The sequence below is a fragment of the Sceloporus occidentalis genome, unplaced genomic scaffold (genome assembly GCF_023333645.1).
Source record: "Sceloporus occidentalis isolate IW3139 unplaced genomic scaffold, rSceOcc1.0.p SCAF_4, whole genome shotgun sequence".
Lineage (NCBI taxonomy): Eukaryota > Metazoa > Chordata > Lepidosauria > Squamata > Phrynosomatidae > Sceloporus > Sceloporus occidentalis.
Genome location: NW_028316984.1, coordinates 78,743,942 through 78,768,974, shown reverse-complemented (window position 1 = coordinate 78,768,974; position 25,033 = coordinate 78,743,942). Strand labels below are relative to the sequence as shown.

General features: G+C 41.8%; 1 protein-coding gene across 7 annotated transcripts in view; it reads right to left on the bottom strand.

Annotated features, from left to right (window-relative positions):
- The window catches only part of CFAP65 (cilia and flagella associated protein 65), a 66,382-nt gene that overhangs the window by 1,642 nt on the left and 39,707 nt on the right, over positions 1 to 25,033 (bottom strand). For 6 of the 7 annotated variants that reach the window (XM_089520411.1, XM_089520416.1, XM_089520412.1 and 3 more), the window contains 11 exons: positions 24,188 to 24,298; positions 23,208 to 23,399; positions 22,746 to 22,904; positions 21,084 to 21,227; positions 18,802 to 18,918; positions 16,038 to 16,175; positions 13,666 to 13,731; positions 10,049 to 10,263; positions 9,285 to 9,449; positions 8,232 to 8,516; positions 433 to 570 (listed from right to left, as the gene is read on the bottom strand). In XM_089520411.1, coding sequence (XP_089376537.1) covers positions 433 to 570; positions 8,232 to 8,516; positions 9,285 to 9,449; positions 10,049 to 10,263; positions 13,666 to 13,731; positions 16,038 to 16,175; positions 18,802 to 18,918; positions 21,084 to 21,227; positions 22,746 to 22,904; positions 23,208 to 23,399; positions 24,188 to 24,298 — 1,730 coding nt within the window. The remainder of the gene's footprint in view (positions 1 to 432; positions 571 to 8,231; positions 8,517 to 9,284; positions 9,450 to 10,048; positions 10,264 to 13,665; positions 13,732 to 16,037; positions 16,176 to 18,801; positions 18,919 to 21,083; positions 21,228 to 22,745; positions 22,905 to 23,207; positions 23,400 to 24,187; positions 24,299 to 25,033) is intronic. The other variant, XM_089520414.1, reaches the window with a different exon arrangement.

Here is a 25,033-nt window from a genome sequence, read left to right as displayed (position 1 = left end):
CAGAGACCTTTGAAGGGTCAGGGGAACAGCCCTAATGACTTCTCAGTTTTTCTTGGGCAGCAGCTCCCATGAAAACCCTCTCTCTTGGAAGAAGCTCTCCTTTCCATCTCAGAGGTGCTGCTGCTGTTTTCAGAACTTTTCCTAAGCATAGTGTGTTGGCTGATTCCTTACTGCTTTTATTTTCCATAAATCTGGCCACTCTCCTTGACTCCCCTACCCCAATTACTTTCAGGCCCTTTTCCCAGGGTTCCTAAACTTCCATGGAAAAAGAAAAAAGAGCAGATCAAAAACTAGTAGAAGTGATCAAAAGAATGAGCTGAAAGAGAGAACATTCCAACAATATCCTGACAAGTGTTCAAGCCTCATTCTAAAATCACATCCCGATGCGGGTGCAATTAGTTTATATTATAAGCCCATACCCCATCTACTCACTTCTGAGAGTAAGGAGGAGGAAGTGCAATAACCCTGGGTCGTGCTGTCAACACCACTTCCCCACGACTGGCTTCCACCAGAATGTTCTGGACGGCGTTGGCCAGCACCATCTCAGTCAGATTTGCAAATGCTGGCATCCTAAAGACAAAATAAAATAAATTCCTACTTTTCTGGAAAATTATTACAGCACAGTGCCTACCTGCATCCTTGTCTAACCGAGCAGCCACCGTGTTGGCAAAGGACACAACCCAGGTCTAAGAGGCCAAAGACACAGTGGCCTAGAAGATATTCATGGCCTACCTCATCGGTATCTTGAATAACATCTGTTTCATTTTGGTGAGTGGCCCCCTGTTTATGTCAGGGAAGGTAGCTGCATCCCATAATAGTGACAGATACTGTTAGTGTGTTATATCAAACATTTGCATAATTTGCTTGGCAGCATTTTTGGAGTATTTGGGCCAGGGTTAGCACTCTATGAACAAAGGAGAGCAACAGGGCAGGTGAGCATTTGAGAGGAATGAACACAGTGGCAAATTCCAGATCTTTGTAACGGATGAATGGTGGGTGGGGTAGGTATATATGTGCCTTCAAGTTGCCTGTCAATTTATGGCAACCCAATGAATTTCGTAACCTTTTCTTAGGCAAGGAACACTGCCAGTTCCTTCCTTTGAAACATAGCCTACAGCACCTGGTGTTCATTGGTGATCTCCCATCCAGATACTAACCAGGGCTGACCCTGCTTAGCTTCCAAGATCAGAGAGAATCTGGTGCTTTTAGGCTAGAGGTTGAGGATTAAATCAGTGCTGCAACCAGCACTGTTTTTTCAGCAACCCTGGCAGACTATATTCTGTGATCCATCTGGCCTCAGGGAGAGAAGGGGCAGGCCCAGCTCCACCAAGCCTAGCCCAAAGACAGAAGAAAGGCCTCCCTCCATTCATCTGCTGTGGCTCTGGCTGCAGAGGGAGAGAAGAACCACTGGACTTGATTCCCTTCACCACTGCCATCCCTCTCTCCTTTTGTGTCATGCATTTTTAAGATTGTAAACATGAGGGGAGTGGGATATAAATACAACAACAACAAACAACAACAACAATAATCTCAAGTTCAGTATCAGACTATATGAACGTTGTCAGCTCATGTCACAGGGCACATTCTTGTTCACCAACCCCTATAAAATCTCAGAGCTTCATAGGCTGAGCAAACTTGAGTGAAATAGGAGGGTTCCACTTATGTCCCTATCTCCTGACTGCTGTCTCAGATTATGACTTTCCCGATTCTAGCCTCTGGCCCTTTCAGCTTTAGATTTGACCCTCTCAACCCTTCCTATGTGAAGTCAAATGTTTTCATGGCTGGCATCATAGTTTTTTGTGGTTTGGGGGGGCTATGTGGCCATGTTCTAGAAGAGTTTATTCCTGACGTTTCACCAGCATCTATGGTTGACATCTTCAGAGACGCCAACCAGTCAGAAATAAACTGTTCTAGAACATGGCCACATAGCCCCAAAACCCCACAAAAAAACTGACCCTTCTTATATCTTGGATGGGATTTCTGGATGAGATTATCTAGATCCATTTTAATATGGTTTCAGGCCTGATTATGGGACAGATGGCTTTGACTGCCTTGGTAGTTAACCTACAACAGGAGCTAGATGAGAGCCTGTTAGTTCTGCTGGACCTCTTGGCAGCTTTCAGTACCATCAACCATGGTCTCCTTCTGGGTCACCTTGCTGGGAGAGGACTTGGAGCAATGTTTTACAGTGGCATCACTACTTCCTGGCGAGGTGAACCTAGAAGGTGGTGCTGAGGGACTCCTGCTTGATACCCAAACCCTCAGGGCTCCGTTTTTTAATATGTATTTTTTAATACATGAAACCACTGGGAGAGCTTGTCTGGAGTTTTGGGATTTGGTACCATCAGTATGCAATTGACACTCATTTCTGCTACTCCTTTCAACTACAAGCCAAGGTAGCTGTTCTGGTTCTAAATTGATGCCTATCACCAGTAATGGACTGGATAAGGGTGCACAAATTGAAACATAATCCAGACAACACAGAGGTGCTCCTGGTAAATCAAAAGACAGATCAGGGAACAAGGATTCAGTCTGTGCTGGATGGGGTTACACTTAACCTGAAAATATAGGTTCTTAGCTTGGATGTGCTTCTGGATTCAACTCTGAGCCTGGAAGCTCAGGTTTCAGTGGTGGCCAACACTGCATTTGCACAACTAAAGCTTGAACACCAGCTGCATTAATTCCTTAGGGTGTCAGATATGACCTCAGTGACACAACCCTTAGTTAGTTATATCCTGGTTGGATTACTGTAACACACTCTTTGTGCAGCTGCCTTTGAAAAGTGTTTGGAAACTTCAACTGGTCTGAAGAACTGTAGCCATATTGCTAACTGCAACTGGCTGGAAGGAACACACAACTCCCTTGTTGCAATAGCTTCACTGGCTGTCGATCCATTCCTGGACACAATTCAAAGTGCCGGTTTTGACCTATAAGCCCTACACACCTCAGGCTCAGGTTATTTGCAGGATCATATTCTCCTCTATGAGCTAGCCCATGCTTTGAGATCTGTTGGGGAGGCCCTTCTCACTGCCATACCACCCTCACAGATACATGAAATTTTATTTGTATTTTTATTTCATTTTTTTCATCCAAGGAAATCTACAGCAGAGGTAGAGCTGATTGAGCTCACTGCCACAAATTGTTGAAACATCAGGGGCTTTAACGTTGGTGTTTTCTGGAGGATTTTTTTCAGGAGGAAGCCCACAGTCCTGTTCCAGTAATTTCCTAAGACTTTTCAGTATGGACACTGACGGAACCACGGCAGTCACCTGCAACACTTGTGGGATGTTTGTCTTCTTGCCTACAGAAGTGGAGAACTTCACATGCCCCAAGTGCAAGTTGGTAGCCCTCTTGGAGGAGAAAGTGCAGCAGTTGGAGTCCAGAGTAGCTACCCTTCAGCATATTAGGGACCAGGAGGATTTCCTGGACACAACAGAACTAACAATCCTGGATGAGTACCACGCAGAGGAAGTTGCTGGAGCGGAGGAGGTCACTTCACATACACAGGAGGCAGACAGCTGGAGGAATGTCCCACAGAGAAATAGGCCAAGAAGGGATTGTTCGGGGAGTTTGCAGCTAGACAATCGATTCGAAGCTCTTTCCCTTATCAAGGAGGATGAAGAAGAGCAGCATGGACAGACTTCAGGGACAGAGCAGGCAAGCCTGAGAGTCCCACCCAAGGGAACAGCCACTGCTAAACCTCGTAGGAGGCGTGTGGTCGTAGTGGGGGACTCCTTGCTGAGGGGTACAGAAGCAGTGATTTGTAGGCCTGACAAGATGTCTCGAGAGGTGTGTTGTCTCCCAGGGGCAAAGATCCGTGATGTGACAGAGAGGCTGACAAGACTGGTCAAGCCTACTGACCAATACCCCTTCCTTTTGGTCCATGTGGGAACCAATGATACTGCAAGACACAGCCTGCAGAACATCAAAAGGGATTACGAGGCGCTTGGTAGGAAGCTGAAAGGAATGGATGCACAGGTTGTCATCTCGTCTCTTCTGCCAGTTGAAGGGCACGGTCCAGGAAGGGAGAGGAAAATAGCGGATGTGAACAACTGGCTTCGCAGATGGTGCCGCCGAGAAGGATTTGGATTCTTCGATCATGGGCTGCGGTTCCATGAGGAAGGATTTCTTGCAACAGATGGATTGCATTTCACACCAGTTGGAAGAAATGTTTTTGCCAACAGTCTCAAGAACTTGATCAGGAGGGCTTTAAACTGAGTTCCATGGGGAAAGGAGACAATATTAAGGAAGGCGAAAGGGCTGGAGAAAATAGTTAAACAGACATAGAGAAAACAAGAAAAAAAGTGCAAGGACCCAACAGTGGGAGGCAAAAAAACTTGCACAAGCAGCAAGTAAATGGGACCCATGGTCTGCGATGTCTCTACACTAATGCACAGAGCATGGGAAATAAGCAAGATGAACTTGAACTCCTAGTACAACAAAGCAAATATGATATAATAGGCATCACCGAAACCTGGTGGGATGAGTCTCATGATTGGAATGTGGAAATAGAGGGGTATAACCTTTTTAAGAGAAATAGGCCAAACAGGAAAGGAGGAGGAATAGCACTATATGTCAGAGATATTTACACCAGTGAAGAGATCCAGGACATCAATCATGGAAGCCAGGTGGAGAGCATCTGGATAAAAATGAAAGGGCAGGGAAACAACAGCGATGTTACGGTGGGAGTCTACTACAGACCCCCAAGTCAGACTGAGGAATTGGATGATATCTTTCTAGAACAGATGACCACACACTCAGAAAAGAGATAGTAGTGATGGGCGACTTCAACTACCCTGATATTTGCTGGAAGCAAAATCCTTAAGGTCTAGCAAATTCCTCACTTGCCTGGAAGACAATTTCATGGTCCAAAAAGTGGAAGAGGCAACAAGGGGGTCAGCTATTTTAGATCTGATCCTAACCAACAAGGATGACTTGGTTAATGGGATGCAAGTGATGGGATCATTAGGTGGAAGTGACCATGTTCTCCTGGAGTTTGTTATACAATGGAAAGGAGAAGATAGGCATAGTCAAACACGCATTCTAGACTTTAGGAGAGCGTATTTCAGTAAACTTAGAGAAGTATTGAGGGTGATCCCATGGTTAGAAATACTAAAAGGGAAGGGAGTTCAGGACGGATGGGAGCTTCTCAAAAGAGAGATACTGAAGGCACAAGTTACACTGAGAAAGAAAAATGGGAGGTGTCTCAAGAAACCAGGATGGATAACTAAGGAACTTTCAACTGAGCTAAGTTTGAAACGGAATATGTATAAGAAATGGAAAAAGGGGGAAATCACAAAAAAGGAATTCAAAGAAATAGCAGGCATGTGTAAAGTCAGAAAAGCTAAATTGCAGAATGAACTCAGGCTTGCTAGAGAGGTTAAAAAGAATAAAAAGGGATTTTTTGGATATGTCCACAGCAAAAGGAAGGAGGAGGAAATGGGAGGGTCACTGCATGGAAAAGATGGCAAAATGCTAACAGGGGACAGAGAAAAGGCAGAATTACTCAACACCTTATTTGCCTCAGTCTTCTCAGAAAATGAAAAGGGTGCTCAACCTGAAGATAATGGAGCAGAGGACAGAATAGGGGAATTTCAGCACAGAATAAGTAAAGAAATAGTAGAGGAATACCTTGTTAATCTAAATGAATTTAAGTCTCCGGGACCAGATGAACTACATCCAAGGGTACTAAAAGAACTGGCAAATGTAATATCAGAGCCATTGGCAATCATATTTGAAAACTCCTGGAAAACAGGAGAAATCCCAGCAGACTGGAGGAGGGCAAACGTTGTCCCCATCTTCAAAAAGGGGAAAAAAGAGGATCCCAACAATTATCGTCCAGTTAGTCTGACATCAATACCAGGAAAGATTCTGGAGCAGATAATTAAACAGAGAGTCTGTGAACATCTAGAAGGCAATGCCATAATCACAAAAAGTCAACACTGGTTTCAGAGAAACAAGTCATGCCAAACAAATCTAATCTCTTTCTTTGATAAAATTACGAGCTTAGCAGATGAAGGGAATGCTGTGGATATAGTATATCTTGATTTCAGTAAGGCCTTTGAAAAGGTTTCCCATGACATTCTTGCCAACAAGCTTTCAAAATGTGGGCTAGACAAAGTAATTGTTACATGGATTTGTAACTGGTTGACTGGCCAAACCCAAAGGGTGCTCAAAGCAAAGCAAAGGGTGCTCCTTTTCATCCTGGAGAGAAGTGACCAGTGGGGTCCCACTGGGCCCAGTGTTATTCAACAGCTTTATCAATGACCTGGATGACAGAATTGGGAGCACACTTATCAAATTTGCAGATGACACCAAATTAGGAGGAATAGCTAATACTCCAGAGGACAGGATCAACATTCAAAATGACCTGAATAGACTAGAAAGCTGGGCCAAAGCTAACAAAATGAAATTCAACACGGAGAAATGTAAGGTACTGCACTTAGGGCAAAACTATAAAATGCACAGATATAGGATGGGGGACACCTGGCTGAATGAAACTACATGTGAAAGGGATCTGGGAGTCCAAGTAGACCACAAGTTGAACATGAGTGAGCAGTGCGATGCGGTAGCTAAAAAGGCCAATGCAATTTTAGGCTGCATCAATAAAAGTATAGTAATACAAGAGAAGTAATAGTGCCACTGTATTCTGCTCTGGTCAGGACCCACCTGGAATATTGTGTCCAGTTCTGGGCACCACAATTCAAAAAGGACATTGAGAAACTGGAGCATGTCCAGAGGAGGGCGACTAAAATGGTAAAAGGTCTGGAAACCATGCCCTATGAGGAACGACTCAGGGAGATGGGGATGTTTAGCCTGGAGAAAAGAAGCTTAAAAGGTGATATGATAGCCCTGTTTAAATTTTTGAAAGGATGTCATATTGAGGAGGGAGCAAGCTTGTTTTCTGCTGCTCCAGAGAACAGGACCCGCAACAATGGATGCAAGCAGCAGGAAAAGAGATTCCACCTCAACATTAGGAAGAACTTCCTGACAGTAAGGGCTGTTCGACAGTGGAACACACTCCTTCGGAGTGTAGCGGAGTCTCCTTCCTTAGAAGTCTTTAAGCAGAGGCTAGATGGCCATCTGTCGGGAATGCTTTGATTAGGATTTCCTGCATGGCAGGGGCTTGGACTGGATGGCCCGTGCGGTCTCTTCCAACTCTATGATTCTATGATTCTATCTGGTAGGAAAATAATAGAGGGCCTTCTCAGTAGATGCTCCCAGGCTCTGGAACTACCTTCCCACAAGTTAGTCTAGCATCCACCCTAATTTCTTTTCATGTCAAGTCAAGACTTTTCTGTTTTGACAAGGATTTGATGAGTGACTGCATAAGGCCTGTGCTGCATCCTGCTAACAGTGCCGGAGTGTGTGTGCGTGTGTGCGTAAAACATGTTTTAATCTGGTTGTAAATTTTTGATTGCTTAATTTTGTTTTAACGTTTGTAGAGCTTGTGAACTTTTAACAATGTGTTTTTTAATTATTGTAAGCCTCTTTGCCAAACTGGGGAAAAGGCAGGATAGAATTATGTATCATCATCATCATTTTTAACTGACTTCACCTGTGCTTCTGCTTCTCTCCCTTCAGATCTCTGAATACTTAAGAACTTCACTTCTGCCTGATTTTCACCCCTATCATTCCAACCGACTATGGACCTTGACTGTTTTGGTACATAATCCTTTTCCATACCTTCTATGCCCACCCTAAACTGGCAATTTCCATGGGTTCAGCAACAAGGAACAGCTCCCCTGGAGTTTGGAGGCAGGAACATGGAACTATATTAGACAGCGAAGACCCTGATGCCCTGACTTTGGGAACCTATACCTAAATCCTTTTTTGTGTTTCTAATTCATGAACAAACATAATCTGCTATTTTTAATTCATTTCGTTAAGCTTTGAAACCTTGACACATTCATTTTTTAAATAAGACCAGCAGAATAGTTTGTCAGGAAACCGAATCCCATGGCTACAAGTGCAAGGCTACAAGTGGTGACAACTGTGTTGTGTATATATCTATATAGCTCTTTATATGGCTTCCTTCATCTTCTATAAGGCACAGAAGACAGAAGAAGTATGACATGATGCCTATCAGTCTTTCCAGCTCCCATGTTGTTCTGTAGCTACATTTCTGATAATTTTTGCATTACAGAAGGATTAGCACTGGAGTATGAGCATCTTGCTCACAAGTGACAATCTTACGTAGAGATGGCCCAGCAATCAAGTCTCTTGCTCACCTGATGATGTATTCTTTCTGCTCACGGAACTGTTCCTTGCGAATAATTACACTTAGACTTTCATGAGCATCTGAAGACCTTGCAGCAGATGTCTCTCCTCCAGAATCTTCATTTTCAAGTCTGTTGTTTGGGCTGAACTCTGAGGTCGGAGTTGTTGTGGTGGTGCCACCAGGGCTGTGCTTCTGTTTGGCAGATTCTTCACTCCAGAGCTGACAGAAGTAGGGAGTGGGCTCTGCAAGGCTCCTGATCACTGCTTCTTGAAACTGTGTCTCTTCCAGCAAACCCCTGGAATATCAATACGGAAATCTGCATTGGAATTCTGACAGCATTACATACTGGGATAGCTGGGTTTTTTATGCATAGAATCATAGAGTTGGAAAAGACCACAAGGGCCATCCAGTTCAACCCCCCTGTCATGCAGGAAATCACAATCACAGATTGCCCTTATGGTCTCTTCCAATTCTGTGATTTTACACATGAAAAATCAACTATCCCAGTATGTAATACAGCAAAGGGATAAAAGTATGGCAAAGAAACTGGGGGTCTTCTCCAAAGATTCATCCTCAAACATCACATAGTCCATCTTGCCAAACTGAGCTACAGTGAAATCACGATGGTAATGTGAAAAAGTCTTATATTCAATTCCTGTATGAGCCAAAAAGGCAAAGCAAGAGATGCATATTTTCCATCTGCCCATAATGGAGTAAATCTTCCTTTCCTGCAAGAGTCTGAACTAAATTATATTAATGGTAGTAAATCAGAGTAATACAATTTTTTGGCATTGGACTCCCAGTTTTTAAATATTTTCTCCTTGAGACTCTCATACTTGCCTTGGATTTTAATATCTTTCAGCCTAGCATGTCTCTCATAGGAGTGTTTTGAGAACACAATGGGATAATCACTCAAAGTATACTACCTAACCTCTTTGGAAGAACAGCAAAATACAAATGTGATGCATGTCCTCTAATCCAGCCATTCTGTGGCTATTAACACCTGTTGCCACTTCATATGTTGTGTTAGTATGGCAAGACATTTGGTAAAGAAGTCACTTACTTTATCACTGTAGAAAGCATGTCAGTCACTAGCTGGGCCTCCTCTTCTGTGCAGCTTTCTAATTCTGGCCAGTTTTGAGACTTTGTGGGCTGTCTCTTAATTTTGCTCCTGCTTGGGGACACTTTATCTGTAGCATGTGTTCTTGCTGCCTTCCCCTTAATTTGTCTGGAAAGGGGACAACATGGGGAAATTAAAATACCTTTGCAAAATGCCTATGTTTCCCATGAGTCTGGACATAAGGGGATATGATTTTATCCTTTAACTCAATTTTTTCAATGTTCTCTCATCTCAGAGGTGGATTAGAAGGAATGAGATTGCATTTTGTCAGTAGTGCTTCACATGTTGCCAGGGCCAACCCTTCTTTCAGACAGAATGAGCACTGCCTTAAATAGCACATTTGTAATTATTGTATTTTGTGATTATGAGAGATACTTATTGGGTTTTCTGCTGTGGGCCAGAATAAACTGGCTGGGTGTGGGAATATTGCACCTTGAACTGGGCAGGCAAGCCAGTTGCCAGTTGTCACCTCTGGTAGGAAAATATCTTTGCTCACTCTCCAACATTGGTTTTCCAAATGATAAGCAAAGATGTAAGGTAGCTTTCATACTAAATTATCTTAACAATATAATTTTTATGAAGTTAGTGATTTCCACTTACATTGAATTTGGAAGCCATTGCTATTGGATACTAATTACACATATGTCTGGTGTTGAGCAAGAACAGAACAGAAACCTTCAAAGAACTGGCTGCAGGAAAAGGCTTACCGGGAGAGGAAGTACTCAGGCAAGTCATCAGGAAAGTTGGCCAAGAAATCATCAATCGAGTGGGACCTTGCTGTAACTCCTAAATGCATGAGAAAGGGCTTTGGGGGCTCTGGCTTGGCCCACAACCTGCTGGTGTCTTTATTCCTTAAGTGCATTCTTTCGCTGCGACTGGCAGGAGGATTAGGTGCCTGGATGTTCTTAATGGGGGGAAGAGTCTGTTGGGGAAAAATTAAAAGAAGCTCTTTAGTGCATGGTCTGGAGCTCTTAGGAAGCTAACCAGTTGAACCAAATTATTACACAAAAGTCCTAAAAACAAGCTAAATGTGAAGAAGAGGTTATGCAAATAGGAACTGAAAGAGAGTGTTTGCTTTATACAGAGGCATGCCTCAGTGAACAAAGCCTCTGAGAGTTTCTTTTTACAAAGTCTTTTTATGACTGCTCAGCTCCCCTTTTCCTTGTCCTCTCTACCTGGCAAATCTTTTAGCAACAGCAGTACTGGAAAGATGGTGAAAGAGGGCTGGAAAAGCACAGACATCTGGCAGCAGCATGGCTGCAGTAAACCATGTAATAAACCTTGAGCTAAGAAAGAATAGGGTCCTACTGTAGCTGTATGCATTGGTCAACAACAGGCAAGGCAAATACCAGATGCCTCCAGAATCCCTTACTTGAGTATGTGTTAACAGCAAAACAGTAAAAAGAGAAGAGCAAATAAGCCTGCCTCACCAGCTACTCCCAACACTAAAAAAAAGCATAGATCTGTAAGTCTGGTCATCAAATGTAAATCATAAGAAAGTAGAAATTGGTGAAAGAAAAATAATAATCCTTGGATGCATTTTGGAAGCATCTTTGATCAGTAGACGATTCAAAGTGTTTCTGTCTACTCATGCAAGGTTTACCTGGTTGTTTTATTTCATGTGCATATCTTTAGTTCTGAATAACATCTCTGCTGAAACTGTTCAAGCTGCTTTTATAGGAATGTATCCCTGTTCTTTCCAAGTTTTTTTGCCTCTGATGCCAAAGTTTCTGTTAAAGACAATGTGTCCAGAGACACATCTGCTCCTTAACTGAGGTGTACTCATAAAATTACTATGTTTGGCACTCCTTTTGCTTCCCCTATGAATTAGGTTATGTATCTCTCTCTTTATCTATCTCAAATAATTAAAAAAATATTCAGATGTTAAGTAGAAGAATTGTGGTATTCAAGAAATGTTTTTGCCATATTGTGCTTTGACATACTAATGTCCAGGGTTGAGCTCAAGGAAAAATGATTCTGCAGCTTGAAAGCAGGGGCTGGTTTTGCTTAACATTGAGTAGCTGGCAGAAGTTGCTTCCCAAATCGGTTTTTGAACTTTTAAACACAACACTCAGCAATTTATTAAAATGCTGACTAGACACTGGATGACATAAACTTCAAACTGCATTTTAAATGTCTTTAGGGAGTTTATCACACAGGGATCATATGTACCTCCATCCTGATAATGATTAAAACAACCGCATCTTGCAAAAGCGCGCAAATGATTTTCACACACAGAACACAATAATGCATTAGAGGCTCATTACTAAAGCGAGAAAGAGGGTAGTCTGTGCATTTGGTTTTCACACAGATGCGTGTTAATCCGATTGATGGTTTTGGGAATTGTGTTTTTGCACGTGCGCACAGAACAATTAGTTGTGTCACCAGAAGTCACCAGAGCACACATGGCAGCAAACAAAATCACCCAGAGAAATAAACAATTTTATTTACAAAATTTTCTTTATAAAAAATATACTGTACTGTCCCTTACTTTCCCAGAAATGTTATCCAACCTAAGTAAAAAAAATAAAAATTAGCCAAAAGATAGAAAAGTTTTTTTAAAAAAAGCATAGAAGGTTGCTTTCCTCTTGGCAATTCGGTATGACAAAGCAGCATCGGAGGTAAGCTCACCCCAAAGAACCAAAGGAAATCTGGCAACAACTACAAAAACTGTGAGAATCCCATAAACTGCAAATAGCTTTCACACTACAGCAATTGCACAAAAAAGCGATATTGTGAATTAAACAGAAATTAATAGACAATATTTCCCCAAAAATGACTAATTGCTGGTTCATGTCTCTTTTTGGTTGGATTCTTAGCAGTTTGAGCACAACGTCATGTGAAAACCAATCATGCAATTGTGCCTAATATGCTGGATAATCATGGGTTTGTACCCTTTTAAACTGCTAGTTTTCCCCATGTGATAAACTCCCAGGAAAAGGAGAAAGTAGAGTATGGGAAAGGGAACAGACTTAACAACACAATTCAACTTTGTCGGTTTCAGTATAAAGATGGTGGACTGAGGACTACGCTAACCCTGCTAGAAAATAAAAATGTTGACTCTTGTTCCTAGATATAGTCAGCCCTGCCCATTTGCAGGTCTGACTTTTGCAGAATTTATTATTCACTGATTATTTGCTGTTTCCTTGGCTGCAGCTCTATGCCATTTTTAATAAGGACTGCAAGTCTCAGGAGACTGAGACACAGTGAATATGCAGCGAGGCTAGTAAGTCCCTATTAAAAATGGCAGCAGTAGAGGTGGTAGAAAGGCCTGCCAGCCACTTGCTTCTGCCTTGTGAAGGAAACCCACCACACTGAAGGGGTCCGCATTGGGTTGAATCTGCAGATCGTACTTTTTATGTATGTTAAATGGAGTGAGCTCCCATCACTAATCCCAGCTTCTGCCAACCTAGCAGTTTGAAAGCATGTCAAAGTGCAAGTAGAAAAACAGGTACCATTCAGTGGGAAGGTAACTGCGTTCTGTGCAGTCATGCTGGCCACATGATCTCAGACATGTCTTCGGCTTAGTAACGGAGATGAGCACCATCCTCTACAATCGGACATGACTTGGCTACCTTGTCAAAGGGAAAATCTTTACTTTTTTAAAAATATGATTGTGGGAGGGACTAAAATTATTTGCTGTTTTTCCCGCTTTTGCGGGTGTCCTGCACCCCTAACTCTAGAAAATGTAGTGGGCTGCCTGTATCTGTATGAAACAAACACACACCATTCATGCTCTCTGAGTCAGGACCATGCTAGAGTTCTACTCTCCCACTCCAGAGCTTACAAATGTTACTTTTTTGAGACCACTGCTGCAAGTATCCCCCAGCTAGAATGGCGACTACTATGACATAACAACTTGGTGTATGAATAAAAAACTTGTCCAAGCTCTGATCCTTTCTACCTTCTACTTGTAGCAGACAAGCAGTATCACATACTAAAGGTAAAGGTTTCCCCTTGACATGAATGTCTAGTTGTAACCGACTGTAGGTTACCAATCTCAGGGAGCCAGAATTGTCCAAATATGACTCCAGTGGTCATGTGGCCAGCATGACTGCACAGAACACTGTTACCTTCCCACCAAAGTGGTACCTATTTATGTACTTTCGAACTACTATGTGGGCAGGAGCTGGGACTAGTGATAATGGCTCACTCCACTCGGTGCTTGGGCCTTGAAATGCCAACCTTCCAACCTTATGATTGTCACAATTAGTGTCTTAACCACTAAGCCACCATGTTGCCTGTAATATACTACAGGACACTGTAGTCCATCTTGAATCTCAGTTTCTTCCACTTTGGAGATGGATTATAGAAAACTTATTACCTTGTATTTCTGGACCCCTGTAAGCATCTTACAAAACTTTGTTGACTCCAGGGAATTTGAAACCCCCTAAAAAGAGAAAGGAAATAGTAGCAAAGGATACAGAAGTAAGAATGTTATGGCTACAGTACTCAGTTATATACAAAATTTTTATGTAGTCCTGACATTTTTTTAACATAAAAGAGATTTGGGAGGCCACACTTTAAGCAAAGATGCAACAGTCGGTTGAGGTGGTGAACACTTTCTGTGCTAGCCATTTAACTGCTAAGAAATGGCTCTTCCCAGGCTCCTTTCTCTTTCATTGGGTTCTCGATAGGCTATCTAGTTTGGCATAGAAAAAAAACAGACCAGGGGGATTCTGAATGGAAAATTGCCTGCAAATAAGAACCCCATTCTTCCCTTCATGGTTCTTTGCTCAACAACTAGCCTCTTGAGACTCTTTCACATCAAGAAAGAGGTTGTCTGTGTAACGCATAGTTTGTCCCCAGGTTTCCCATCTACACCTTCCCAAACCCCTGTGAATTCTGTGAACAGAAACCCTCAAATTCTGTATTCAAAACTTTGATTATAAACCAAACTAAACATACCTCTTTGATATAATTCTTAATTTGTCTGACTTGCCCTACAAGAGTTAGAGAATCCACTTGTAATAGCAAATGGGGAGAAACTGGAATACTGCCTCAGCCAAAAGTACTCCTTATGATGTAAGATTATTTTACATTTTTGGGCTGCAACCCTCTATTTGGCTTACCTGGGAATAAGCCTCATTGAACTGAATGGGACTTAATACTGAGGGAACATGTCTAGAAGTGTCTTGCTAAGTGTACTTTTATTAAGACTTTCAAAATGCAAAGTGTGAATGTGACAAACTTGTTTGCAAACTCTGTGCATTTTACAGGTACACTTGTACACTACGTCTGTCACTGCATAATATGTGAAATGACCTTGGTTTTCTGTGACAATTGGCAGGAATTTATGTAAAGTCATATGAAAACAGTATGGACAGAACTGCAGAACAAGCAAACAACTAATTATTCATTTTTCTTTCTTTTTTCCTTATTTTCTCTAAATAAACAACAATTCATTGAGATGTTCTACCACAAACAGGACCTAATCAAGTTTGTGTAAGAGAATTTCCCAGATAATTATATCTAATGTTAATGGGCATGAGAGGGATTATCCACCTTGGGTGTAGAAGTGTCTTAGGCTGGATCCAGACAAGAATTCAGTTGTGAAGTCAAAGGCTTTCACAGCTGGCATCCATAGTTTTTTGTGGGTTTTTCGGGCTATGTGGCCATGTTATGGAAGAATTTATGCCTGACGTTTTGCCCACAACTGTGGCTGGCATCTTCAGAGGCTGGTGGCATATATATGCTGTGTGACCCATGGTTGGGAGGAAATGATTTACATGTTAATCTGTGTGTTGCCTTGTTGTTGAATGGCAAAGAATTCAGTTGTTTGTAATATCTTAATACTATTTCTATCTTTAGATTTTCCCATGCACAACTGATTAATATATGGGGGAAAACAACTAGATGGCTGGGGGGGGGGGGAAATGTCTGAACAGTTAGTAAGTATACCATTGGAAAAAGTTACTATTTTGGACTACAAATTCCATAATACAATTCTGAGCATTTTAATTCAAAAAGTAATATTGGCCATCCCTGGCTTTTGACGCCTATTGAAAACCTATTTGTTCCAACAAGCTTTCTAATAGCAATGATTTCTTTTTCCTTTGCTGTCATATTATTGTCATTTTTATTTTTCATAATTATTGTCATTTTTATTTTTCATACAGTATTATGCTTTTATTATGTGCTTATTGCTTAGAAACGTTAACGTAAATGTTTCATAATAAAGAGTCAATTGCTAGAAATACAAGACATCTCGGTGAGCTTTCTAAAATGTGAATCTCAAGTCACACATCTGAGCACTGCTGCATGTGACCACTGTATCAGTATCAGATAGGGCATTGTTTATCAGACACTTTCGTGTGTGTGTGTGTGTGTGTGTGTGTGTGTGTTATGTGACTTCAAGTCCGTTCTGATTTATGGTGACCCTAAGGAAAACCTATCACAGGATTTTCTTGGCAAGTTTCTTCAGTGGGTGTTTGCCATTGCCTTTCTCTGAGGCTGAAAGAGTGTGACTTGCCCAAGGTTGCCCAGTAGGTTTTTCTGCCTGGGTGGAGATTCAAACCCTGCTCTCCAGAGTCGTAGTCCAAAACTCAAAACCACAGCACCATGCTGGCTCTCACACTTTCTTATACCTGTTTGCAAAACATGATATGATCATGTGATGCAACAACTTTGCTATCTTAATAAGCCCTAGTGCTCATGCCCCACTACTAAATTATCTGGCAAACTAATCCCTCTTACCTTCAAAGATTCTTTTAGGTTCTTCTTTGTGTTTAGGTCTTTCTCCGTGATGGTGAACTCCACAGCCTGTCGTGCCTTCTCAGTTTCCCACTCCTTCAGCTCCTTCTCATACTGATCTAGTGGGTGCTGAGTAAAAATCTATATAGAAAAACCTATAGTTAACTCAGCATTCTAAGAGTCTGCACACCTGCTTCTTTTCTTTTTCTGTGCTAGACAGAGCACAGACAAAATCTTGCCTGTCTTTTGACAAATTATATGCCTTCCAAGTGAATCTAGTATGCCCTCGCTTTGGCTTATTTTCCTTACGCTGGAGAATAAATTACTAGAAAAATTACTTATCCAATCAATCAACTAAAGAAGAAATAAGTGACTATATGCAGAGCAGTAACTACAAGTATTTGGTCACAAAGCAGAATAATAATAATAATAATAATAATAATAATTATTATTATTAACCTTTATTTATAAAGCGCTGTAAATTTACACAGCGCTGTACACACAATCTTTTTAATTGGATGGTTCCCTGCCAATCTAAAAAGACACGACACAGAAGAGGAAGGGGAAAGGAATGAGGGCCAACAGTTCTTCTCTACCTCCGAGGCCTGGAGATGGACTGGAGGGAGGACATAGCAATACAGGAAATGATTCAATAAAACAGGCAACAAAGGAACATCAAAGAGCAAGTGACAGTTATGCAATGCCTGGGAATGTTTCTCTGAACAGGATGGTCTTCAACTCCGTTTTGAAGCTGGTTAAAGAAGTGATGGCTCTTGCTCGTGGGGGAAGAAGGTTCCAGGAGTGAGGGGCAGCGAGTGAAAAGGGGCGAATTCGAGATGGGGCAGAGGAAATCATGGGCTGGGACAGCAGACCTTGACTACCAGAACGGAGGGCCCTGGTGGGAAGGTGAGGAGAAAGAAGGTCTGATAATTAAGGAGGGGCCAGCCCATGGAGGGCTTTAAACGTCGACAGCAGGAGCTTGTACTGAATGCAGAAAGGGAGGGGGAGCCACTGAAGGGATGCCAACACAGGAGAGATGTGGTCAGAGCGGTGGGTGGAAGTGATAATGCGTGCAGCTGAATGCTGGACAGAGATTAAAGGACGGAGGTGAGAAAGAGGAAGCCCAGCCAGGAGGACGTTACAGTAATCAAGTCGTGAGACCACAAGGGCATGGACCAGGATCTTGGCAGAAGAGGCGGAGAGATAAGGTCGGATTTTGGCAATATTGTATAGTAAGAATCGGCAAGCCTTGGCTGTGGTCTGGATCTGTGGGATACACAACAGAAGAATCAAAGATAAAACCAAGACTGTGGGCTTGCTGGACTGGTTGAATAGAAATGTTGTCAACAGAGACAGAAAAGGAGTGTTGAAGGGCGGACTTAGGAGGAAAGACAAGAAGCTCTGTCTTGGACATGTTGAGCTTCAAACGCCGATGGCGCATCCACTGTGAGACAGTTGCGAGACAGGACGAAACTTGCTGTTCAAGCCTTGGAGAAAGGTCAGGGGTGAAAAGATACAGCTGGGTGTCATCGGCATACAAAAGAGCTAATGAGTTTACCTAAGGACAGTGTGTAGAGAGAAAACAGAAGGGGACTCAGAACAGAGCCCTGAGGAACTCCAACAGATAAGGGAACAGGAGAAGAAGTCTGACCGCCAGCAAAAGATCTGCCAGACAAATAAGATCTAAACCAGTCGAGAACAGAGTCTGAGAACCCAAGGTCAGAGAGTATGTCAACTAGGAGACAGTGATCAACGGTGTCAAAGGCTGCAGACAAATCGAGAAGGATGAGAACAGAGTAAAGGCCATTAGCCTTGGCCTGTAAAAGGTCATTCGAGATCTTGGTGAGAGCTGTCTCTGTAGAATGCCTTGGGCGGAAACCAGACTGAAAGGGATCAAGGATGGAGTTGGCTTCAAGAAACTCAAGACAGCGAGAATAAACAACCCATTCCAAAACTTTAGAAAAAAAGGGAAGAAGAGAAATTGGACGATAGCTAGACAAAGAGGAGGGGTCAAGATAAGGTTTTTTCAGAATTGGGGAAATGAGAGCATGTTTGAAGTCCGACAGGAAGGAGCCTGTAGAGAAAGAGAGATTGAAGATATGGAGAAGTGAGGGCAGAAAAGAGGGAGCTACAGAAATTAGAAGACGAGTAGAAATTGGATCAAGAGAACAGGTTGCAAGTTTGGAAGAGTTCAGAAGTGTAGAGAGTTCATCCAAAGAAGCAGGAGGAAACACAGAAAATTTCTTAGGCGAGAGCGTTAGAAGATTATGAGCAGAAGAAGAATCGGAAGGGACTATCTCAGAGCGAATAGTGGTGATCCAACTCTAATATCTCAAGAAGATGGAGGAAGAAGGGGGGGAATGGAGCTATACATATTCAAAGGTATCCAGTTTGGCTCAGGCATTGTGGAAAAGATAATGCTTGTGGAGGTGGGGTTGATGAAAGTCCAATTCCATCACCCCTGTAGCTTCTATGAAGCTGTACTATGGCAAAGGTCCATGTCACCCAGCCCTAATTATGCAATTGGGAACATGTATTCCTTGTTGTAACTGGAATGTTAATAGCACAACCAACAGCTTCCCCAACCTAGTCTCCAAATACAACTTGTTAAATACTCTTGAAAACAAAGAGGTCCACTCAATGGAACTTTAGCTTTTAAGGTGGACACCAAGGCTTCTGGTAGCTAATATATGTAGCCACCATCACTGTGTTTGAATGGTGAAGGAAATTATTGTCTCAAATGATTTTCTTCAATACTGAGCCTCACCTCACAGATCAAATCCGCATTGTAGAAGCATGGGCTTTCACTGGCATGCAGTGTGAGAATACATTGGATGCTCTCCCCAGGTTGTACAATTCCACTCTCTGGAGTGATGTTCAGTATCTAGGAGAGGGAAAAACAATACATCATTGTATATAGAGCAATGCATTGTGCATCTCCACCAAATGTTTTCATGGCTGTCATTTCTCATTGTGAAAATCACAATCACACTGTGCTCAATCACAAATTACTGGGAGAGAAGGCAATGTGGTTGTGGTCCTTGAATATTTTAATAGGAGAAGTTACAACCATGGAAGAGAGGCCTAAATCCAATTGTCATCACATTTAATCGCAAAATTTAAAGATTTCCCAAGTTCTCATTGATGCAGTAGGTGTAATCTAATTGGGACTAAAAACTGGACTTAGAACTACATGTCCTTATAGGCTGCTTGACGTGGTACAGTAGGTCACTATACCTGACACAATGCATCCATCTTTTAATGTGTATTCAGAACCTGTTGTGTACTCATTCTATTTGTGCTGCAATCCTGTTCAGAAATCTAGCCTGTAGATTGGTGATTCTTGGATCAGGACTCGAGTAATGTACCAGCCCTAGATGGGGCTGCATTCTCACCAAAGGAGCAGGTGTGTAGCTTGGGAGTGCTCTTACCTCCATTTTTGTCACTGACCCAGGTGGCCTCAGTGGCTCAGAGTACTTGGGGCCAGCTCAGACACTATGGCCTTTCCTGGAGAGAGATAACTACCTGTATAAACTCGACTATAAGTCGACCTCATGTATAAGTCGAGGGCAGGTTTTGGGGCCAAAATTATGGATTTTGATATGAACCATGGATAAGTTGAGTGTAAAACATAGGGGCATGTAATGAAGGGTGTAAAGGATGAAGCAAAGGAAAACAATGCCAAAGTACTTACAGAATTCCCTGCAGGGATAACTATTTGTGCTCATACTAAAGGCTAAATGGATGAGAGAGTAGAGGGGGCCAGTGCTTCCAGGGCAGATTAAACTCTTGCCTTTCACCATGGGATGGTTTTGTGTGTGTGTGTAATTTAAAGTACAATACTTACATTGATCTATGGATAAGTCAACTCAAGTTTTGAGGGTCAATTTTTTAACCTAAATTTCTAGACTTATACATGAGTATATACAGTAAACCACAGTAGTCCATACACTAATACTTTCCCAATTATGCTACTGCATTCTATGTGGCCCTGCACTTGACAATGAGTTGAAAACTGCAGCTGGTGCAGAATGCAGCAGTTAGACTGCTGACAGGAATGTCATACAAAACCTATATAACGCCAGTTTTAAAGAAACTGCACTAGCTGCCAATATGTTTTCAGTCTGAATTCAAGGTACTAATAATGACATTTAAAGCCCTAAATGGCTTGGGACCTCACCACCTCTCTATATATGCTCCTGCCTGAGATTTAAGTTCTGTTGCGGGGGCCTCTTCTGTGTTCCATCAGACAGCTAAGTATGTTGTGTGAAGATATGGGAGAAGGTATTCTTGGCTGTGGCACCACAGGCTGTGGCAGAAATACTCTTCCTTTGGGGCTCAATTGTCACCAACATTGCTGTTATTTAAGCACCAAGTAAAAACATGGTTGTTTATGAAAGCTTTTGCCATTTTGTTTGTTTAGTTGAAGCATTTTTACTCTGCTCTTCAGCCAAAAGGCTGCCAAAGCAGGATACAAATGTTTAATTTGATGAATAATTAATTTATTTTACAAATCTCTCCCTTGCAAATAGTTTCAATTCATTTTTAGTTATTTTAATCTGTTACTCTTTTAATCTCTTTTACAGTCTGTTTAATCTTTTAAACTGTGTTATAATTTGTTAATTGTTTAATAAGTTTTTTGTCTTTTAAAAGTATTATACTTTATATTATTTTAAGTTTGTTAGATCCAGAACAGAGTTTATTCTGGCACCTGAGTCTCTGACAGAGAAGACTAAATGTCTCACAAAACTACAGTTCCCAGAATTCCTTGGCATTGAACCAGGGCAGTTGAAGCAGTCTCAAACTGGATTACTTCTGCAGTGTGTTTTGGACCTTAGTCTTGTTAGGTTTATTGTACACCACTCTGGGATCTCTGGATAAAGCACAGGATATAAATATTTAAATAAATAAATAATCTAATAACAAGTAAGCTGATTGGCCAGCTATCCTCTCATAGCCAGACTAGAAAGTCTAGAAAACTTTGAAGGAGACAGAATAGTTGAGAGATCACCAAGGAAAACCAAAAGCAGTAAAGCAGATGGAACTTACCACCATGGCATTTGAAGTCTCAGTATGCCAAGCAAAAACAACGGCCTCATTTTCAGAGGCATTGTTGAGAAAGAAAAGGCGGCTGCATTTGCTGTAGACTGGGATGTTGCCAAGACAAATCCGGGGTTGAGATAAGTACACTGTCTGCAAAGAAAACAAATAGATGGTGATCCCCTAACCTAACAGATTGGGAGCTTTTTTCTTTCTCATACTCGGAATGGAATGAAGTGAACTAACCCACAGTGGTACCTAGAATCAGTAGTGAATGGCAAGTCATTTATATACCACCATATGCATGAAACTTAATTTTAAAAACCAGTCGTACTGTATAATCAAATAAATCACTGTCTAATTCAAGACCTAGCTCAAACATGAGCAGCCTGTCAAAAAATGCAGATGCTACTTCACTCCAGCATCTCTTTCCCATTGGGACACATTAACATGGAAGGATAAAATGAAAAGAGAATTGATGTAAGTAGGTGAAATGGAAGGTTTAACTGAATTACTGGAAGCCTCACATTGGTTTAGAATTCCAAACTTACATAAATCAGGCCATTTTGAAAAGAAGAGATGGGACTGCTAGACTATTATCACTACATCCACAATAAATATATTTTCAAATGAGAGCTGAAGCCTCACTGAAAGAAGAGACTTGTGAGCCTCAAAAAAGTGTTTCATAGGGCAAATATTTTGGGGTTTCTTCATGTTCAGTCTTGTAGATGGACTTTGCATGTTTCAGTTGCACCAAGATTTCAATAACTTGAATGCTCCCATATTGTGAGACCTCCAACCTGCAGTCAAACTTTTTATAAGTAGCAATATTAGGGGCAGGCTGGATTGCTTACAAAGGCCTGAAACAGACGAGGGCAGCGTCCAGTCATTCCGGGGGCATGGTGTTTACACAACGCATGCCCCTGGAGTGCCCAGAAGCAGCCCAAATCCAACCCCAAAACAAGCAGATCTTTTCCGCTCCTCTTTGGGGCCACATGTGCTTGCCACTCCTTCTTGCCCATTTTATTAGCAGATTAAAAGATTAGCCTTTTTAGCTTAGTCTCCCCTCACTGACATTATTCCCCACCCCCACCCCCTACAAAAAGACGCTTCTTTCACTCCAATCCTACTTGTAATTTTAGTGAATTCCTAACAGGAATGTGTGGGGGGCTTTGTTTTTTAAATTTATTCTACTGTTTAATCTCTTTTTTATGGTTTGTGATTAATGTTTTTATGATGTGGGGGGAGGGTCGGGATACAGGATTGTTTCTTTTTAATTGTAATTTTATTTTTACAATGTTTTATCTTGCAGTTGTTGTAATCTGCCTTGATTTCCTAGGGAAAAGACAGAATATAAATAAATTATATTATTATTATTATCATCATCATCATCATCATCATCTGATTTGCCCCTTCATCTCCATTTCAGGATTACACTCAGTGGAACTGCTGACCCTGGTATGATGACTGTACCATGCAATCTAGCTGATCCACATGGCTGTCCTTTACATATATTATAGCCTTGGCACAGATCCCAATGTTGCTGGTATTTGGAAGCAGGCATCACATCTTATCTGCAATGTCTGAAGCTGTCTCCAGAATGCTAGCAAAGTATCCCTCCTTGTTGCCCTCTCTTATGATACTCGTACAGCAGTAATTTTCAACACTTACTAGACCAGGTACTGTTAATTTGGCAGAGCCTGGTGTTGTTGCAGGAGACACCATTTTATCAAACTGTGCTGTTTCTCCCATAACGTGTGGATCAAAACCTATTCCTTGGAAGTTAATAAGAGCAGAGTCACCTTCAAGAATGTGAATGGGCACTTCCACCTAGAAAGAAAGAGAAAACTGCAGTGGAAGGATTTTACTTCACTTTCTGGGTTCAGTTTTCACATGTATCAGAAACTGCTCTTTTTTGGAATGCAACAGCTATCATTTGAGCTCATAAATGGCTAAAACCCTCATCTACTATCTTTGTAAGCCAAGGTGTGTGATAGCCTTCTAGCTCTTTTAATTCTTTTTTTAAGTGTCAAAAAGCAAGGATATTTCATACCAGTACTCTAGCATTTTCTGATACTGTATTCTCTTCTTTTTCGAAATGGAGGCGCTTGTTCCTGAAGGCAAAAGCCTTACCGAGTACATTCTGGCTTCCAGTGGGGAAAATATCCATTCAGTGTGAGCTGTTAAACCTGGACCAATCTCTCCTTTTGGATTCAGGCAGACAAACACTGTATGGTGAAAATTCTCTTCCTGTACTTTCATCAGAGCATCCACTTGGATTTCATACACAACTGTTGTGGCGCCTCCATTGTACAGTTCATAGATCTGCAAGAAGAGTTAGACCAGAGGTATTTACTTTACTGTATAAGAACTGAGCAACTCATGTGAACCACAAATGTCTCTATTTAGCATGACTCCTTCTTGGTCATACTGTAGGTAGTCCCAATGTCTGCTGGAAGAGTTGTTTTTGAAGTAATCTTCATGTTATTCTCCAACAAAATTCAAAAGCTGCCAATCAACACTGGGACCTTGAAAGGGTAATTGTGATATTCCACACATATCCCAAAAATGGACAGCTGAATACTGTCTAACCCTGCAGGACACTGGCTCAAGCCATAACTGAGTTTTCCAATATAAAATCAAAGACATTTATAAAGAAGATTCAATAGGAGAGAAGTAGACAACCATCCCAGGCCCTGCCATTTACCCAGTGAAAATGCCACTCCAGTAGTCTTCCCCCACCCTGATTCATTTCTGGTCTCTGAAAACAAATGAATTACAAACAGCCTAGTGTGACACTTTAAAGGCTAGTCAGTAAGTGTTAAGTCCACCCAACCCAAGAACCAGCTCTTCCCTGCAAGTGTCCCCATGCCAGAAGTAGCTTTATAAGGCAAATGAGGATAAACAAATTATTAGCCTTATAATTTGCAGTAAACCCCCCCACACACACACACCTCCCTTCCACAGCACGATGCTTCTCAAGTGGCAAATCATCCTAGATTTCAATGGCTTTTTAGGGATCTCCTTCACATATAATCATACCTGCCCTTTAGGTTTCTCTTTCTCTTTCCAACTTTCTGTGGTATGTAGAGGGTGGGCAGAAGAAGCCTCACCTGTTTGGGAGGGTCATAAGTGCCAATAGCAATGGGTGTGAATATATGTGTGGTTGAAGTGAAGTGAATATAGCGGCGTTCCGGGTTCAGTGTCACACCAATGAAATTCAGCTGCAGGTGCAAAATTTAAAAAAGATGAGAGGAGAAAGGATAGGCTGTTACTACACATATCAGAACCACCCAGCTTACAAGCAAACAAGTATTTGCATAAGTCCTACAGGCAACATTGAGAGAAGTGTAACAGCATGAAATGAAGTACTGTGATTTGTGTATTCCTGTTCTTGAAAAAAGTTAATGGCATATAACCTTCAGGAAACAGCTGATCAACATCCTCAAGGAGTTTTCTTATTAATCTTCATGCAGAAAAGTTTCTGAAACACTTCCTTAAGAATTTCTGGCCACCTGGATAGCCAGGATGCATGCTCTCTACCAGCCAGGACTCTTGAACTTAGACCCCCATCCCCACTGGGCAGCCATCAAGACTTGTGCCAAATGGGCTGAGCCAAGGGAGCCCATCCAAAGGCTTTATACAAAGGCACAGCTAAGCCTGTGTTTTCACAGCCTGTTCAACAAGCTGCATTTTTAGCTGACAACAGTCCCCAAAGGGAGGGGAAGAATAAAAATAAAAGGCTGATGGGAACGCAGTACTTTCACAGGAAATCTTGAGAGGGCATTGGGCACCTAGCAGAAGTTCAGTGGGGCATAAGAGAGGTGCCTTATTACCATAAGGGTAATCTGACTAGCTGACAAGTTAGGAAAGAGAGTGGGGGAACAGGGAAGACAGTGGAGATGTATATTTGAGAGCAAGCAAATGGAGAAAACCCTAATGATGTAAACAGAGGCCTA